Here is a 19,687-nt window from a genome sequence, read left to right as displayed (position 1 = left end):
TTCTGCATGCTAAAAGTCCAGCGGTGCAGTGGGGCTAAGGCAGGCTTCCTACCTCTCCTGGCCCCGTGCCACTCTCGGAAGCGGCCCTGATGACCGGGGGTGGGGTGGCGGGGGTCTCCGCACACTGTCTCCGCGCACTGTCCCCACCCCAAGTGCCGACTCTGCAGCTCCCATTGGCTGGGAATTGCAGCCAATGGGAGCTGCAGGGGCGGTGCCTGCACGCAGGGGCAGTGCCTGTAGGCAGGGGCAGCGTGCAGAGACCCCCTGGCCCCCCACCTAGGAGCCGCTGCCAGAGGGATGTGCACCCAAACTCCCTCCCTTCCAGAACCGCACCCCTCCCACACCCCTCACCCAAACTCCATCCCAAAGCCCAGAGCTGCACCCCCTCCCACACTCCTTACCCCCTCCTGCACCCAATCTCCCTCTCAGAGCCCAGAGTCTGCACCCTGCACCCAAACTCCCTCCCAGAGCCCTCACCCCTCCCGCACCCAAACTCCTTGCCCCAGCCTGGTGAAAGTGAGTGAGGGTAGGGAAGACAAAGCGATGGAGGGAGGGGGGATGGAGTGAGCAGGGACAGGGCCTCAGGGAAGAGGGCCGGGCAAGGGCTGAGCGCGGGACTTGGGGATCCCTGAAAAATTGTAAATCAAAATGGGGGTCCTCAGGTTGCTAAAGTTTGAGAACCACTGGACTATACCAATAGTATGAAGAAACAGTAGAAATAAAGTCAATTTTCAACCTGGCAACAGGTTAAGAAGTCTGAGTTCCAGACCAGAAGAGGTGTGTGATATATTGGTTAGGGATGTGGAAAAGAACATGAGCATTTAAGTGTCTGAAAAAGGAATTTCAAATGAGAACTTATTGTCAGACATTCAGAGAGACTAATGATGAAACTCTAGCTTAGCACTGACAAGTGGGTATCTGATATGTTCTGGTCAGGATACCTAGAACTGTGAACCACTGGGTTACCCCTCTGCCTTAGTGAGAGTGAGAGCTTTGCTGCTGCTGCTAAGATGTGGGTCAGCTCCCTGACACACCAGCCTATCTGCCTCACCAGCAAAGTCTTCAAATTTCTGCCAGTCTAAATCCTGCCTTGCAAGTAACAATCAGCAAAACCTGGTTCCCCAGAGATGTCTCCTTTCAGTGTCCAGTCCCTTTTACTGGACTCTCACAGAAATTATTAGGGTCGCTGCCTCCAAAGACACAGAGCACACACCTGCCTGGTAGATTAGCTGGAGTCGTGCACTTCACTGTAATACACAGCACTGAGATTTTTTTTTCAATAAAACAAGAATAAGTTTATTAACAAAGACCAGAGATTTAAGTGACACTAAGCAAGAACAAAAGAGACAGGTATGGTTACAAACAAAACAAAACTGGATTTCTAGTGACTAAAAAACATAATCCTCGCAAGTTATAATCTTCACCTAAGCAGTTTTGTTACTCACATCAGGTTACCAGCAACTCCAGGCCAAGGCACCCAGTGCTGAGAGAATCAAGAGGTGCTGCTCCCTAAGTGGTAGATCACTAAAAAGCCTGTTTGCTCCCCTTGTATTACCCAAAGGCCATTGTCTCTGCCTCAAGAGCCAGGAAGGATTCCTGGGGTGCAGACTCTGTCCCCCAGTGTGCTCCCTAAGTTGCTGCTTGACAGCTTTGTTTACCCTATATGTACATTTACTTTCATGGTCCTCTGCCTGTAACCAAGCTTGTCTAGGGCAAGCTGGGTTTTTGCTCTGCCTCCCAAATACATTTTAAGAACGTATTTCCAGCACACACATATCATTCTTTGTACACAACCTGTACACACATCACAGAAGATATTCGGGACCAGTGTGTCACCAGTTTATGTATGATTAAGGCTAAGATTTTGTCACAGATATTTTTAGTAAAAGTCACAGGGAGGTCATGGGCAATAAAGAAAAATTCACTGAAGCCCGTGACCTATCCCCTGAGTTTTACTAAAAATATCCATGACAAAATGGGGAGCTGCTGGGCAGCTGTGGGGGCCGGCCAGGAGCTGCGGGGTCCCCTGGTGGTGGCTCAGAGCCCCATGGTGCCTGCGGTAGCCCAGAGCTCCAGGGTCCCCCCACAGATAGGAGTTGTGGTGTCCCCACCATGGTAGCTTGGAGCCCCCCACCGCCCACGGTGGCCAGGAACTCCAGGGTCACCCCACCACCCACAGTGGCCGGGAGCTGAGTGGGGACCCCACCGGCTGCCGCGAGTTGCAGCGGGACCCTGCATCTCCCAGCCATCATGGGCTGAAGTCACGGAGGTCTTTGAAAATCATGGTTTCCATGACTTCCGCAATCTCCATGACAAAATCGTAACCTTACATATGATGCCTTACGTGACACCTTTTAGATACATATTATGACAACAGTGTGTTGGGGGGAATGAGTGTCCGGCCTGATATGAGTTATCGTACGGTGGGCTGGCTGCCAGTTGGCTCTGAGGTCTTCCTGGATTAACTCTGCCATAGGTGAGAAGTGTTGCTAATGAATTATTCTGAGGAAGGAGCAGACTCAGGTCTTCACTGTTTGTTTGACATTAGTTCATACTTTGTTAATGAACACTTTTGACCTAAGTACAAACTATTGTCAGACATGCAGAGAACACCTCACTCTACTAGTTTCTTGGAATAACTCATTAGCAAATACTTTTCACCGGTGACTATTCAGACTGGAATTTCATATCTAGTCTACGTCCCAGTTACTCCTGCAGGATTAACTAAACTGAATGCAAGGATTTGATGTGACAAAGTGGGGAATTTTTAAACATTTTTATGAAGTCCATGTGTGCCTCAGTTTCCCCTACATGCAATATTGTTACAGAGTGGGTGCAAAGAGATTGTGTGCTCTCATGGCAGGCTAAGACACTGGTGCAAATGGTGCCTAGCTGTCTGAGCTCTTAGGTCCCATGTCAATGGAGCTCTTGAAAAGAAAGTGGCAAATCCACTTGCCTGAACATGGACACCAAGCAACCAATGACGCAGAGAGATATGGACGTCCCTTGCCTCTAATCTCCCCAGCTTGGGAACAAAGGACTATGTGGGGGGGGAGGGAGGGAAGAGATGGCTGGGGGAAGCAGTTGGGAGCACACACTTGGGAGTCTGACAAAGGAGATCAGATGGACGGGGTGACAGAGCTTGAACAATAGGGTTCACTGCAGCTTGGCTGGGCTCTGGCTACCCAGAATGGACTGTGCTTTAAGCTTCATTTCCCTGTGCTATCCAAGGACTTTCTATGCTGCGTTCCAGTTGACTAATAGACCCTACTGTTTGACAACGCTGGCTGAGTGTCACTGCAGATGCTTGCAGAGGTGCATTGCTCCCTAAGATTGTACAAGTCTCCCTCAGGGGTCTGTGTCATTGGCACTGGTCGAATAGAGCTCACAGTGTGAAGCAGCAGAGCTGAAGGCCCAGAGGTCCAGTCTAAGGAGGCAGTGAAGCCTTGTGGCTTACTCTAGAGGAAAAGTGAGACTCCTAGGGGGGCCTAACATATTGAAGGGATCCTCCCAGAGACTGTTCCAAAGCTGGGACCATAGCACCAATCCTGTGGATATGTGATGTTTACCACTTCCCTTTTCAAAAATAAAATGGGGGTGATCCATAGCATCCAAAGTGGTTGGGGGTCTGAGGGAGTTTGCCAGGGTTTTCCCATCCATTAAATTGTAGATTAAACATGTATACAGCAAAATTCCTGTACATTCTTTTAAAAAATTCTCCCTTTTTTTTGCGCTTCTTTGCCTTTTCCTAGTCTCCCTCTTTTCATCCTGTATTTAATACTATGGTCCCCTAGTCCCTCAATGCCTGTATTTGCTAGCAGACTATTTTTTTCTCTGAATTTCTATCCTTTCAAATTTTTTGTTGAACTTTCTCTCTTTATCATGTCTCCATTTTCTTCCTTGTTTTTTCCCCCACTGTCCACTTTTACCTTCATTGCTTTCACTCTCCTCTTCACCTCTCTGTCCCAGCGTCTCTGCAGCATTCTCTCCCCACTCACCGACCCACCAGTTCTACATCATCTTGGTCCTCCCTCCTCTCCGTCACTATCCTCACCCATTCTAATGAGGGGGATCATATTTCACTTGCAAACCAATATGAATAAATACAATAAAGCATTTCTAAATGGAAACACCAATAAATCAGAAACACAGAAAATCTAGAAATCACTAAACTTACCACAGAAAGACGTGGTTGCCAGCCTGCTTCTCTCCAGTGGGGGAGCCCATTTGCTCCACATCCCATGGCACGCTGGATAGGTCACGCCCTAGCAAATATTTCATACACACACATATCAAATAATTTTGCTTTTACTGTATACAGTTGTTGTTATTTTCAACTGGTATAATTGCTCTTCAATATTAAGAGGATATGGGAGAGGTTGAGGAGAGCTATGAAGAACTTTGTTGGTTGCTTATGAAGATTGTAATGGCTTTGAACAAGAATTTAAGTGGTAAAGTGCTCTGGTGGAAATGTTTACATATATAGCGCATGCAGTGAATGATAGTATTAAAATGTGGTAGATCTACTTTCCATTCCATAATCCTGGTCTTTTGACTTTATGGTTTAGACTAATTGAAATATGTAAATGGGTATAATTAAAATTTAATTATCTTTAAAAAAGCATAAAGAAATGTTATAAAGATGGGGCTTTTCCTAGTAGTAATACTCGGCAGGAGTAAAACAAACTAACATCACTGGATAAAAATGAACAATAAGAAGCAAAGTGGATTATTTAGAAAACTAGAGCGAATCTTTTTCTGACATTATAAAACTGAACTCCCCAAAATGAGTGAAATATAATCAGGCCAAAATGCTGAGTGCTCCTACCTCTACGAGACCTTGCAAAATTCTTACAAACATAACACAGCCATAATGTACTCTTGCAGCAGACGGGATGAACATATTCAGTGTAGATGTTAGGAAAATAGCTGCTCCAAATACCCTGTGGAAAGAAACAGCATAAAAGTGGATATAATTCTTGTTCACTGGGCAGAAAAGACATGGGCCCGTACTTTGTGCCATTTCACCTGCAAAGGACTTGCACAATGAGCCAAAGTCAATCCTGAATATGAAGTCAACAGAGTTGCAGCTACAGACACCAGAGCTGAATCTACCCCTGGGATGAGTCCTCTACCTAAAACAAGAGTTTTGCTCAAAAATTGGTACAGAAAAGTCTACTGTTTTTTTCTTCTTCTTCTCAAACTGGGGTCCTTGGAGCACTTTCTGGAGGTTCATGGTGAACTGATTGGCTCCATGAGTCCTGATTCAGCAAAGCATCTCTGTTTAGGAAAGTGCTTAAGCCCATGCTTAAATCCTATTGAATTCAAGGGAATCTAAGCACATGCTTAATGTGAAGCACTGGCTCAAGTGTTTTCCTGAGCCATGTTGCTGGTTCTGCTAGTTTCCAGCAGCTAATCTGCATTAGAAAACAGTTTAAAAGATACTACTTTCCTAATATTACTTTTCCATATCAGCAATTGCCATAAAGGTTTTATGTAACTGGGAGGGGAGGTGTCTAAAAGGCAGTATCTTCAGTAAGATATGACGCACCCTACAAAAAAAATTAAGAATCCCTACTCTTGAATTCTTAATAAGGCAGGGCACCGCTATGTTCAAATTTTTCAAGAATCTGAATTCACATAGGGCTAGCTGAGTTCTGAAAATGATTTATGTTGGCTGCAGTCGCCCAACCTATATATTTGATTTCAGACACAAAGAAAAGAGTAGCAGAAAGATCTGAGGCATGACTACAGATATAGGCAACATTCTTGGGTTCCCATCATAGTTGGAGTTGAAGGACAGTATAACCCAACTTTCCAGTGCAGGTTACCTAGTACACCTGAGTCTGACTGTGAATCCTTTCAGGCAGGGGAGCCTGGAGTTTTGTGAGAGTAAATAGAGAGCAGTGCAACACTTACTGCACCATAAAAACAGTAACAATAGAAGTGACAGAAAAAGTGTCTGAAACTAAATCATATGACAATCATTTTCTACTTGGCATAAACGATGCTTGCCAGCAATGCTTAATTTATAATGAAAGAGGTGCCGTCGTTCAATCAATTAGATGCCAATGCTCAAGCAATTGTTTTATTTTTATAACTGATGCAGCAAGCCCAGAGGTGCTGGGGCTCTGAGCTGCCGAGCCCAGAGGTGCCGGGGATGAGCCCTGGCACAAATTAAGCACTTCTTGCCTCTCAAGGGCCATGGCATAGATGAAGCACCTACTTGCCTATCTGAGTCCTCATATATGGCATTTGGATGCCCTCTTAAAGAATTCATTTAAAAACTGGACCTACAGTGCCACAGGGAAGAAAATAGAAAAAATAGACAGTGGGAATAATAAGGTGGAAAGAAGGTGCCTGACAAAAAATGGGAATCTTTATTTAGTTAGTATTATTAATATAAGAATTAACTAAAACTTACTGTATTTCTTATATTTTCATACCTTGTTGACAAAATCTATGAATTTCATTTCTATACAACAAATCAGTTCTGTGGATTGCATTACATATGCTATGCATCTCCTAGGTTCACTAATCCAATGTCTCTGGAAATTATTAAACTTCATATCACCAAGAACCAGCTTAATGATCATGTCACAGTAGTGATCCCTGATAAGATGTCTACAGTAGTAAGAGGACATTTGCAAACCACCTTTTTAAATTTAATGAGCCAGATTCTTGGCTGGGTTCTGTCCCCATTGCACTGCCAGAGTCTCAAATCAACCAGATCCAGCTCACGGAGAATTATCCTAGTCTGGGGGAGCTCTCACCTGGTGCAAAGTTGAAGCATCAGGTCCCTGTGACACCATCCACTCATGCACATATTTGGCCCTGATGCACAGGGACCATAGCCAGTTGGCAGACATTAAAGCAGCCCCCCAGGCTGCTACCTTAGAATCACAGAAATGTGGGGCTGGAAGGGACCTCAAGAGGTCCTCTAATCCCTCCCCCTCATGCCAGAGCTAGATTTATACCGAGCATGCCTTCACCCCTCTCTGGGTAAAACCACAAGTTCTACCACTCTCAGACTGGATCTCTGGGGGGCAACCCCTCCACCCCCATTTACCAACCATGTTAATCTGACAGGCCCAACTGTCTTTGGCACCTGTCAGCCCTTTTCACCCTGTGACAGCAGCTGATTAAAGTGGCTCAAAAACAACTTCTTCAAAACAAAGCTTTATGTATTCACCCAAATGTACAGAGCACACAAAGCAAAAGGATTAAAAAAAAAAAAAAGGCTGGCTTATCTGACTGGGGTCTTACCTACACTCTATTGTTTCCTTGCCAGCTTTTGTAAGTTCCCCTCAGCCCAGCCCCGACCCCTCTGCCCCTTCTGTCCAAGAAAGACAACCCGCTTGTTGCCATTTCTCCCTCTCTCAGTGTCTCTGTCAGTTGCTGTCCCAGGGCACTCAACTCCCTCCCCCCACCTTCTTTGCCAGACCAGCATCATTAAGGTTTTAGCATCCCCTCTGGTCCTAGGTTCAAGTCTGGGCAAATAAACCTTGCCAGCCTAGCTGTAACTACACAGGGGGTATTGCCCAATTAACTTCCCCATTGTTTCCTCAAGGACCTTTGTTATTACCTGGACTGTACCTTATCTTTGCCATTGTTTTGTTTCCTGTTTGTCTCCAAACAGACTCCTTTGATTTAGCTCCTTGTAGTCTGGCCTGATAACAGGTAAATTGCAGTGCACCTGGTATTCATAAAACTAAAAAACACATCACTCCCTCATTCTCCACAATCACAGTAGTGTCTACAAACCCAAGGTCCCTTTGGGTGCTGAGTGTTGTACAGACATCAGCAAAGAAGACAGTCTCGGCCTTTGACAGCTCCCGTGACAAGCAGGACTCAGCTGAGGGACACAACAAACAAATGGGCTGGGAGGGCACAGTGACAATAAAATGAACAGAGTCAATATGAAAAGCGTTCCAAGAATCACAATGCCAAAAAATGGAGGTGGAAGCCAATGGTCACCCAGGGACATTTAAAGGGCCATTTTCAAAGCTGAGTGAATATTTAGTTGTGCTACATCCGTTATCACCAAAGGAGGTGAGGGGTTGGCTACACTGGCCACGCATTGCCATCAAGAGAAATGTATTCTTTATTATAATGCTGTAGGAGTCCTCACACTTCCGGGAATTACAGTGCATTCAGAGGTGAAAGTAAGCCGGTGCACTGCAACGGGACGGATCGGCTTCCCCTGGCGGCAATTGCTGCCAGAGCCCTGGGGTAGCGGCAGCAGGGCTCCGGCAGCGATTTAAAGGGTCCTAGGCTGCAGCAGCCGCTACCGCCCCAGCCCTTAAAATAGCCACTGGAGCCCTGCCGCAGCCTCCCCAGGACTCCAGCAGCAGGGCTCCGGGGATGGTTTAAAGGGCCCAGGGTGGTAGCAGCAGCCGGTGCCCCGGGCCCTTTAAATCACCACCCAAGCCCACGGCTGCCGCTGCTACCCCAGGGCTCCGGCAGCATGGCTTGGGCGGCGATTTAAAGGGCTCGGGGCTCCCACTGCCACTACCCTCCGGGGCCCTTTAAATCACCACCCAAGCCCCGCTGCTGGAGCCTTGGGGTAGCGGCAGCGGAGCTCTGGCAGTGATTTAAAAGGCCAGGGGCTCCCGGCTACCGCTACTGCAGCTGAGCCCCTGGCCCTTTAAAGCTCTGCCAGAAGCCGGGGCCCCCTCCGATGGTGATTTAAAGGGCCCAGGGCTCCACTGCGGTAGTGGCAGCTGGAGCCCCGGGCCCTTTAAATCACCCCCAGGGCTCCCAGCCACCTCTGCAGCTGGTAGCTCCGGGGGTGATTTAGAGGGCCCGGGGCTCCCAGCTGCTGCTACCACAGCCACAGCCCCGGGCCCTTTAAATCCTGATTTAAAGTGACGGGGGATTTAAAGGCCCTGCCTCTTCCGGTTGAGGCCCCGCCCCCTCCTAAGGACTCTGGAGTACTGGTAAGTCCTTTAAGTTACTTTCACCCCTGAGTGCATTCCATAGGAATGTAGGTAAAAAAGCGAGGGAAAGAATGATCCACAGGGAAAGAGTAGGATTTATTTTCCACTTGCACAGTTCTAATAATTGAATTCACATTCTGTATTGTTTCATTCCATATAATTTCTTTGTATGCCAAAGATATAAATAAGAGTGGCTGAGCTAGAATTAGCTAGTGTTTTGCTACTATTTATGAGGGTGAGGAATGTTTGCAAAAACAGCCATCATCTTGCCAGCAGTGCAGTACCTTGTATCTAAGATAAACTGGTCTCTTCCTTGGCTAAAAATAGCCCAGTGTTTCTAATTCATTCATGTATTCTTTTCTCCTCACCATTCAGGTCCCTGGCAAGCTGCCACTGTGAAATCAGAACAGAGTTCTTAAATGATGGACTCTGCTGACCAATGGTGTTCTATTCCTGAAAGCCAATATCAGGGATGCGCCTCAGGTTCAGTGTCTCTTTATTAGCAAATAACAATGGACAAGTTAAAATGGTACTTTTCAGTAATCAGACATATTTTTTAATGGTGAGCAGTAAGTTAAGGGGACACTGTCATTAAATGGTTGATGAACTTTTCAAGTCAATGTGGATCTGTGGAAACGTTGGATAATTTATGATTTCACATCAAACTGAAGGGAAATTTGTGGGTTTGGGTGGTTTTGAATCACTTCCAGTGCAAATCCAGGTTACCCAGTGTGTTTTCAGATGAGCTTTGCACTGAGAATTGAAATGATTATTATAAATTATTTGTATTATAGTAGGGCTTAGAGAGTTCAGCTGAGTTGAGGTTCCATGGTGCTACACGCAGTACAAACATGTGGTGAGACAGTCCTTGTCCCAAAGAGCTTAGAGTGTAAGCAGACAGGATCAACAAAGGATAGGGGAAAATAAATAAATACTATCACCATTTATAGAAGGGGCACAGGGAGATCAAACAACCTCCCCAAGTTCGCAAAGAGAGTCTGTAGAAGAGTCAGGAATTGAGCCCAGACCTCCTATGTACTGTCCAGGTCCTTAATAATAATAATAATATATGGAGATATACCTATCTCATAGAACTGGAAGGGACCTTGAAAGGTCATCAAGTCCAGTCCTGTGCCTTTACTAGCAGGGCCAATTTTTTGCCCCAGATCCCTAAATGGCCCCCTTAAGGATTGAACTCACAACCCTGGTTTAGCAGGCCAATGCTCAAACCACTGAGCTATCCCTCAACAAGGCCATCCTTCTCTTCTAAAAGAGAAACTTGGGATGGGTGTTGAACCCACCAGGACTGAATCTGGAGAAAATGGTTCCATGAACACAAGTGAAAACAAAGGAGTTTGGAGTATCTCTAGAAATAAACCTTAATACTACAACTGCAAATAGAAATTCTCTTTTAGGGAATTTTCAGGGGCCTAGCCTGTCTCAAGAAGTCCTGAGTTCTAAACATACTTATCATGGTCAAGTCCTTAAGGCCACAGTATACTGCATAGATGACAACTATGAAAGTTATGTGGCCACACAAGTATTACACTGTGTGCATCAATAGCATGATATGTGTCTAGGGATGGATATAATAAATGCAGTTAGGTCACAATCACCTATGATTTTGTTGTTTACAAGAAAATAGAGGAAACAGAACCAAAAATTAATTTGACCAAAGAGCAAAGTACAACGTATTGCAATTTTTAAAAAGTCAATAAAAGCTGGAGAAAATTGTTACATCTGTATCTGTTTCTCTGAGAATCTATTCTGCGACTTAGAAACAGGATATGGAGGCTCTGATGCAAAGTGAACATGGTAAACAAGCAGTATAATTAATGCTAGAAACTGTAACAGTAGCTTGCCACTTACTGTATAAAACCTAACTGACTTCTTGCCTGTGAGGTACGGAAAGTAACACACCCATTTAAGGTTCCCATCCCAGCACCAATTTCTCTGCTGAATTGGTAGAGTTTGGTTATTAGAGTTCAAACAGGCATATTGAGACCATAAATTAGATTCATGAGTCACAGAATTACATATGCCAGATGATATGGACATATTCTGTACTTTTTCAATACAAGTACATGGAAACCGCTACCAAAATTTCACAAAAGTGTTTTTGATGGTGTTTTTTGTTGTTGTTTTTTTAATATTACAAGCAATAACTTTATGTTATTTAAAATAGGGAAATTTGATACACTATAAATTTCACTATAGAAAGAATGCTCTGTATTGAATTCACATTTCCATTAGATTGTGTGTAATTTGCAGCATATTTGGATTGTAGAAATGGCTACATGTATTTTAAATCAGCTGTAAGGTCTCACAGATTCATCTTCCCACGAAGAGTGCTATTTCTCAGACTTAAAAAAAAAAAAGATTTCTTCAGCTTTACTCAGTAAAATATTGGTAGGCTTGTGGAAGTTGGAGTTGGTCCATTCTGTGAGTAGCTCAGAGAGATCAAAAGACTGGTGATACAACTATGGTCAGGCTAGCTGGTTTGTGGACTGGGTAGATAAGATAAACACTGAACTCAGGCAATTTTGTCTGGTGGAGGAATCAAGAGTAGAGAATGCTAACTTTGTAGAAGGAATGATGCAAACTAAGCCCAGAGTACATTTTGGAAGAGGCAATCTTTGGAGAGGGGTTGGAGCCCTGCACCATTCCCGCCCCTCCCCCACCCCTTTTCTTACACACGCACACACACACACACACACACACAATACATATATATATATATATATATATATATATAGTTTAAAAAACCTGGTTAACAATATTAGAGATAGTGCCACCCTGAAAACCACCAGACATTTTGAGACAACCTTATCCATCCATCACCTATGTTCATGCTCCAAATCCTGGAAACTCTTCAAAGAAATGTTTGAAGATAGCTGGTTTTGTTAAAGTAAAAACTATTTTCATTAAGTTCATTCTGAAAACAACTGAGTGGGGTTTTTTAACTTACATTTTATTAAAAATCAGCAAGCTTGAAAAATGGCTGCACAAATTCGTAAAGTCTGATGAAGTTACAAGAAACTGAAAACAGAGGTTTTAATGCAAAGCGCTAGGCAGCCTTAGCCATCGATGTTACTACTAGCTCAGCCCATAATACAGGTATGTAAGTGAAGGTCTATCTGTATTTTTGTGTGTGTGTGTGCACGCTTTCAGGATAGCATCTTTAAATAGCTCCACAATTCCAACATGCACCTCTTCAAAACCTGTGAACGGCATCTCTATACATTAGGGACCCTTGAAGAGAAAAAGCTGAAGTTTCCTTGTGAATCTATTTCAGAGATAAGTTGAGCCAAAACAGCATTAGGAAAATCTTTGAAAAGCAAATGACAGGGACATGTTTAAATCCCCTTGTGTGATTTGCCCAAAACTTTTCAGAAAACATTTTCTGGGATGACATGATACAGATAAAAATTTCAGATAGACTAAGTGGTTTGGGTTATATTAGGAGTGCATTTCTTTGACCTTTCCTACTCTAACACAAATACAAAGTGATATGTATATTAAACACCTGCAAACCCACCTACCCCCAACAAAAAACCCTACCAAAACAAGACACTCCATTGCACATATTTCTGTCCCCTGGGGAGAGGACGAGAGAACAAACAACGTGTGATAGCTGTTAGTCACCTCACATAATTTGCTACTGGAATGCACTCAGGTATTATGGTGATGAGTGCAATGTAGTAACCTATTAGAACAGAGTTGGAAATCAAGCTTAGACTGGGAAGCTAGCTCCAATTTTAGCTACAGAGGGAGTAGCACCACTCGGTAATAGACATAAATACCGCATATTGATTTCCACCCATAATATCCCTGAAATACATTTATCACAATAAAATGTTATGTTAAATGATGTAACAGTGATCATGAAAAATTATTTATATGCCCCATTATTTTATCTTACCTGTTAGCAGCCAGTTTGTTTGAGATAAACCCTCCTGGAATTTGTGTCACAATGTAACCCCAGAAAAATGAGCCATGTATAAGTCCTACTGTCTCTGGATCCCAGCTGAACTGAGCTTTCTGCAAAGGAAACAGCATTTTAACGATAAGGTGAATATTTAACATCTTGATTGCAAGATAAATCCTGTTTGGAAGTTGTTTAAAAGTCACCATTTGAGCCACACTTCCCATAGTACTATGGATACCATACACTGGACGTGTACAGACTTCTTCTCAACCCGTTACAGCAGGGGTATGACAATTAGCTCATTAAATAGCACCTCAAAACACATTTGAGATAATCCCTTTAGCAGTCAAGTTTTGATTCTGGGGTTCAACCAGGATAAAGCCAAGGACGGGCCTTCCTCAGTCAAGTCTTTGTGCAACTACCTCCCGGTACTGATCTGCCTTAACCATTTTGAGGCCCTAATAGCAATCCCCTTTTATTCACATTAACAGGGAACTGATCTCTTTCATCTGGTGAGTTAGGTCCCTGGCAGTTACCATGTTTGCTCTGTGCCACATCCTTTGTTTTGGGTGGGATACATATTTGGACCCTTTGGTTCTTTTTAATTTGATTGCAGTGTTTTTATTGTTGAGCCCTTAGATTCCTAGCATGAACCACCTGTGTTCGGTGGTGTGTGTGTAGGGAGGGAGGGAAGGGGGAAGATGGGGATGAAACACCCAAAGAGGAGACACTCTGCTGGCTAGTGGGGAGAGATGGCTCCTTAAAACAAACCTGGATAAAATTAGCTAGCTAGGTATTTTATATTAGATTAAATGTGATAAGAATGATATTAGTTTTAAATTAGGGTACCAGTGCAATCACCACAGACGATCACAGATGATCCATAGCCTACAAATATCTGATGAACAGACACATGCCTGGACTATGTGTATCTGTCCCTATCTAATGTAATTGAATTAGGAGATATTTTCAGTCTGCCTCTCAAAGCTCTCCCTGCAAGAGGCTGTTACCGTTCTTTGTAAGCATGCTTAAATGAGCCTGCGTGACATCCTTTGTTTGGATCAACCTTCTATGGCTGGGCATAGGAGAAGTGTGCCATTCTGTTTCACGGTCATCCTCATAGTATGGAAACAGAGAGGAGGGGTGATTAGCCTTCAAATGAATCTTTCGAAGACAGCACCGTCATTTATATTGGGAATCAGGAAGCCTCACTAAAACACTACCCAAAAAATGGAAACTAAAGAAAGTCCTTAGCAATGACATTTTGGTTTATGTTTGTGCCTGTCTGCATGCTATAAGGCAGACTCAGTTCGCCCGGTTAGATTTTTTCAAACAAACAAAATGCAAAACAGTTTCTCATTTTGATCAGACACTTTAATTAGCCAGGCACTCTAACAAAGAGCTGAAAACATTGCTCTTACCCATCAATACAAAACTCAGATGAGATCATGCTAGTGGGCTAGGGTATTTTTTATGGTTATTTTTTCCAAGTGCATTAATTAACTTTGCAGAATGTCCCCATTTTCTATTAATGATTTCTAGTTTAAAGCTTAAAATAATGGTCAGTCCTGAGAGCAAAAAGGACTAACCAGTGTCTTGGTGTTTGAAAGACCTATAAGGGGCACCTTGTCAAGAAGATGGAAGGATTTATGCCCAGAGCAGAGTAAGGAGTAAATCAAGACTTGTGGGCACAGGCAGTCCCATCTCAACCAGCCTCTTCTCATCTGGGCACTCCTACTCTCCCCTGGCCTGTGTAGGAGATATATTCTGCTTCTTACCAAGTCCTGCTTCATTGGGAGAAGCAGCATAGGCTGGATGGATCCTAGAAATCAGGAATTAGACAGAATAAGCACAGGGCCAGCACGCAGCCCAGGCTCAGGGACTGGCCAATGGTGACTACCAGTGGGGAAGAAGTAGTAGGCTTTCCATCCACTTTTGCGGGGCTCATTTGGTGCTTGCAGAGTCTGATCCGTTTGTTTAGCAGATGGGAGGAGAAGGAGGGAGTAAAACAGGAAAGGTTGTTGTGGAGCCACAGCATGATGGGAAGGGTTTTATCCAGCTGCCATCTTCCACTTAGAACCATAAGAAAGAAACGTCTTGTCTTTAGAGCCATAGGGGTGGGAAAGTCCCTGTGATCACAAGTAGAACTGATCAGCATTTTTTAGTCTTGAAAAATACTCTGGGCCCTTTTTAAATTTCTAAAAACTGGTGAAATTTTTGAAAAAAAAATCATGAAGATTTTGACTTTTTTCAAGCAACTCTAATAACAAACTGTTTGGTAGCAGCAAGAAAGTGCCTGCTTCCCATTAGACCTGAGCTGATGACTTGGAAAAGTATGTACAATGGCAAAACAAAGGCTACCCATAGGCAGGCAGGTAAGACTATGTTGCCCTGCTATGTCTGGGAGTAATATGCTTTGCACTTCCATAGTAAATGGCCTTTGTCCAAGGAGCAAAAAGCACATTAAAAATGTAAGTTAAAGCTTAATACTCCTGTGAAATAGGTTATTATCCCCATTTTAGAAATCAGTCAAAAGACACAGAAAAGATAAGTAACACAGTCAAGTTCACACCGGGAGCCAGTAGCAAAACCAGGCATGGGACCCAAAAGTCTTATGGCAATTTTTTTACAGGAATTGAGGTGCCTAGTGAGATTTTTCAAAGCATCTAGATGCTTAATTCAAATTGAAATGAATGGAAGTTGGGCGGCTACGTAGTTTTGAAAATTAAAAAAAAAAATTAATGGAGATATCCTATCTCCTAGAACTGGAAGGGACCTTGAAAGATCACTGAGTCCAGCCCCCTGCCTTCACTAGCAGGACTAAGTACTGATTTTTGCCCCAGATCCCTAAGTGGCCCCCTCAAGGATTGAACTCACAACCCTGGGTTTAACATGCCAATGCTCAAACCACTGAGCTATCCCTCCCCCAACAAACCCAACTAGGCATCTATCTGCACCTTTAAAAATCTGGCCCTAAGGTACCAGTCACATGCTCTAAGGCAGGGGTCGGCAACATTCGGCACGCAGCTCACCAGGGTAAGCACCCTGGCGGGCTGGGCCAGTTTATTTACCTGCTGACACAGCAGGTTCGGCTGATCGCGGCCCCCACTGCTGTCCCGGGCCAATGGGGGCGGCGGGAAGCCGCGGCCAGCACATCCCTCGGCCCGCACCGCTTCCCACCGCCCCCATTGGCCCGGGACGGCGAACCGCGGCGAGTGGCCGAACCTGCCACGTCAGCAGGTAAATAAACTGGCCCGGCCCACCAGGGTGCTTACCCTGGCGAGCCGCATGCCGAACATTGCCAACCCCTGCTCTAAGGACTTGAAAAACTCTCATTGATGTTAATAGAGCAGAATCAAACCCTGACTACTGGACTTCACTATTTCTCCGATAAAAGCAACAGAACAACCCGAGAAAGGATTATTTTTCTACTTAAATAAATAAAGACACTCCTTTAAGACCTCACATCAGTCACTCTGGTTGTGGGACTAGCAACTTTGATCCTGGGGTACTTGATGACAACAAACTATTTTTTTCCTCACTGCAATTAAGTTAAAGACCCAGCCACTGATGGAATGATGGAAGACATCAAAAGTAAAGAATAATTGTAGGATTTAAAAAAATAAATCAGACATTGCTGACCAAATTTTTTTTTTTTTAATTAATTTTTGTAAAGTTAGGCCACTAAAACCAAACTGAGGCAGTGGCCTGATTCTCAAAAGTACCCTATTGCCACAGTTGCCAACTTTCACGTGGGAAATAATCACCTCGACTTTCACAATAAACCAAAAATCAAGCTAATCCCATTTCAAAACAAGGCCAAAACAAGCCAATCCCTAAGAGCCCCAACACTCTATGTGACTAGATCCCGCCGGCCTGCAGTCAGGGACTGTTATGGGCCCACCGTGCACCCCTGACTCTCTCCCTCCGTTGCCCCAGTTTGACCCTTGACCCTGCTTGCCGGGAGCCGATCAAAAAAAGAAGCAACAAGCAACTCAGAAGCCAATTAAACCAAAACCAAGCCCAATTTCTGCATTTTTTTCCCCCACAGGGTTTGGCATGTCTGCCTATCGATCCCTTTTGCTAGGTTCTCAGCACTGAATTCATCAATGACCTGATTTTCAAAAATTAGGATTAGGAGCCTATCCTTTAGGCACCCGTTTTTTAAAACTTTGGCCCTATATGCATAATAGGATCATCCGGAGTTACACTAGCTCGGATAAATGTACAGGGCATATCAACCTTTCGCTCCAGAACATAAAACAACTAATTACGACTGAGGATTAGGAAAGACCTTCCCCCTTAGCTATACTCTTGATAATTGTTTATTATGGAGGTTCTTATACCTTCCTCAGACATTTCTGATATTGGCTGCTATCAGAGCCAGGATACTGTTCTGATCATGATAACCCTCATGTTTCTTCCCAATTTAGCATCTTATCATTTGAGGATATTTCTGCAAAAGGAATGACGAGGAAAAAATTGATGGGCTGGGCTGCTGCTCCTTGTATACAAGTAGCTCCCTGTCCCCCAAGAGTTACTAGGTTTAGCACACTCAACTTCCCTTCTCTGTTGCTTCCCACTTTCCAGACCTGGCTGCAGAACACCCTTCGTTTTGGGAGGGACTGCTCCAAAAACAATGTCTTTTTAAAGCATGGTGGGGAGAAGTTTAGAAGCAATGCTATTAGATTTGTCTTCTCTACCTCCACCAGCCCCCTTCCCATGGCAATGCACAGGAATCCCCATGCATTTATCTGACAATATACCCTGGGCCATAAGAGAACCAATACATTGGGTATTAAACAGTAAAAATGCCCAAGCCTAAATAAAACACGAGTCATGAAATACTTCTGGCGAAAGGCAAAACAACCCAAAAAATGTCAATTGTACCTTGCATGGAAAAGCTAAAAATCTTTGCATGTCAATTTCTTGGCTTAATCTAATGTTAAACTAAGCAGCTTAGAACTCAGAAACAGCTCACTGGACTCAGAACAAGCACTGTACAGGCCACAGCAAGGCAACTTGTCTATATGCTGCTCCATGGTGTGCTCAACCCTGACCCAGAGGGGACCACCTCTGGGACTCAAAGGCAATTTTGGGGGAAGCCATTATAAGTAGAGGGTGCTCAGCACCTTCTTTGGACCAGTGTATGCCCATGGCATTGTGTAAAAGATGTAGGTTTCTATAAGTAGGCCCAGCTTGTGGTTAAGATATTGGACTGAGACATGCAAGAGCCAAATTCAATTTATGTCTCTGCCACAGCCTTCTTGTGTGAACTTGGGTTAGTCTCTCTGTGTCTCCGTTTTCCCATCTGCAATAGCTCTTCCCTATCTCACTGGGGTGTTGTGAAGGTAAGTATTTGTGAGGTACTTGGATGGTGCGGTGATGGGGGCGAGATAAGAACGAAGACCAATAGATGCTTCTTTACCTGAAGCTCTGGTTTTCCATTCACATAGACGGTGCTGTTGTTAACCATTTCCACTATGGCAACACCCAGATTGCACCTAATTCCAAAAGAAATGCAAAAGCCCAGACCACTCATTATGGCAATGATGTAGCGCTTGGGTAGTCCACAGCAATAGCAGTCACATAGGGGAGGTTTGTGAGTGGTTGCCAGCACAGGCCTTCCCTCTTCAGTCAATTCAATGTGGTCTTCTTCTGTGTTGGTTCCATCAATTTTTCTAAAAGGATATGGAGAAAAGGAAAATATATTATTCTGTCAGTAAAACTCTTTCATATGTGCATGGCAGCAACACAGTCTAATCGGCCACTACAGCTATATCCTTATAAGAGATTTAACTCTTGCTATAATGCAGTGAATTAAAAATCAGTTATATGTTTAAAGGGCTATATCTTCAAAAGCTGCCTGAAATTTTTGCATGTGCAACCTTCCAAGTCCACAGACCCACATCAGGTAGTTGGACATCTAACTGGCCAGATGCTCATGCAAATGCTGTTAGCAAGCACAAAGATGGAAGCTGTGTTGAGGTTATCAGAAATGACAAACTCCACAAAGGAAAATAAAACACATTGCTAACCATAACTACCAAATGTTCTAAATTATACCAGAAGCACACACAAAGCTCTTTTTATCTGTAGATCTCAAAGTGCGATACAAAAGGAGGATATTATTAGTCGCATTATACAGATGGTGTTGTAATTGTAGGGGTCCTGACCCAAAAAGGAGTTGTGGGGGTGGTTGCGAGGTTACTGTAGGGGGGGTTGCGGTACTGCTACCCTTACTTTTGAGCTGCTGCTGGCAGTGGCGCTGCCTTCAGAGCTGGGCAGTTGGAGAGCAGCAGCTGCAGGCTGGGAGCTCAGCTCTGAAGGCAGAGCCGCAGCCAGCAGCAGTGGAGAAGTAAGGATGGCATGGTATGGTATTGCCATGGGTGGCTGGTGAACTGCCAGGTGGGGGAGGCTAGCCCCCAGCCAGTCCTGCCCCCCAACCTGAGGACCCGCCCTTCTTCCCCCACATGAGCCTCCCCCTTCCCACGGCCACCAGCACCCTCAGCCCCAGAGCGCCGGGCCAGTAGTGCAGCCACTGAGAACAGGGCAGGTGGGTAGTGCATGACCTCCCAGCCCTAGAGCGCAGGGCAGGTGGGTGATGCGTGGCCTGCCCCCGGCCCCCAAGCAGGTGGGCCAGTGGTGCGGCCCCTGAGAGCAGGGCCAGTGGGTGGCACATGGCTCCCCCCACCCCAGAGCGCAGGGCAGGCGGGCAGGCATTGTGCGGCCCCACCCCCTGGCCTGCTGAGCACAGGGTGGGTAGCGCGTGGGCCCCCCCCCGCTCCCAAAGCGCAGGGCATGTGGGCCCCCCTTCATA

The 19,687-nt window shown here is 44.7% G+C and overlaps 1 protein-coding gene across 1 annotated transcript in view; it reads right to left on the bottom strand.

The window, feature by feature from the left end:
- Positions 1–19,687, bottom strand: part of SLC17A8 (solute carrier family 17 member 8) — a 48,411-nt gene that overhangs the window by 17,014 nt on the left and 11,710 nt on the right. Inside the window, exons 2-5 of the mRNA XM_024099645.3 lie at positions 18,296–18,548; positions 12,862–12,980; positions 4,829–4,943; positions 4,178–4,265 (exon numbers count right to left, since the gene is read on the bottom strand). Of these exons, the coding sequence (XP_023955413.2) occupies positions 4,178–4,265; positions 4,829–4,943; positions 12,862–12,980; positions 18,296–18,548 (575 nt within the window). The remainder of the gene's footprint in view (positions 1–4,177; positions 4,266–4,828; positions 4,944–12,861; positions 12,981–18,295; positions 18,549–19,687) is intronic.

Source organism: Chrysemys picta, chromosome 1, assembly GCF_011386835.1.
Source record: "Chrysemys picta bellii isolate R12L10 chromosome 1, ASM1138683v2, whole genome shotgun sequence".
NCBI lineage: Eukaryota > Metazoa > Chordata > Testudines > Emydidae > Chrysemys > Chrysemys picta.
This window is presented reverse-complemented; position numbering and strand designations above follow the sequence as displayed.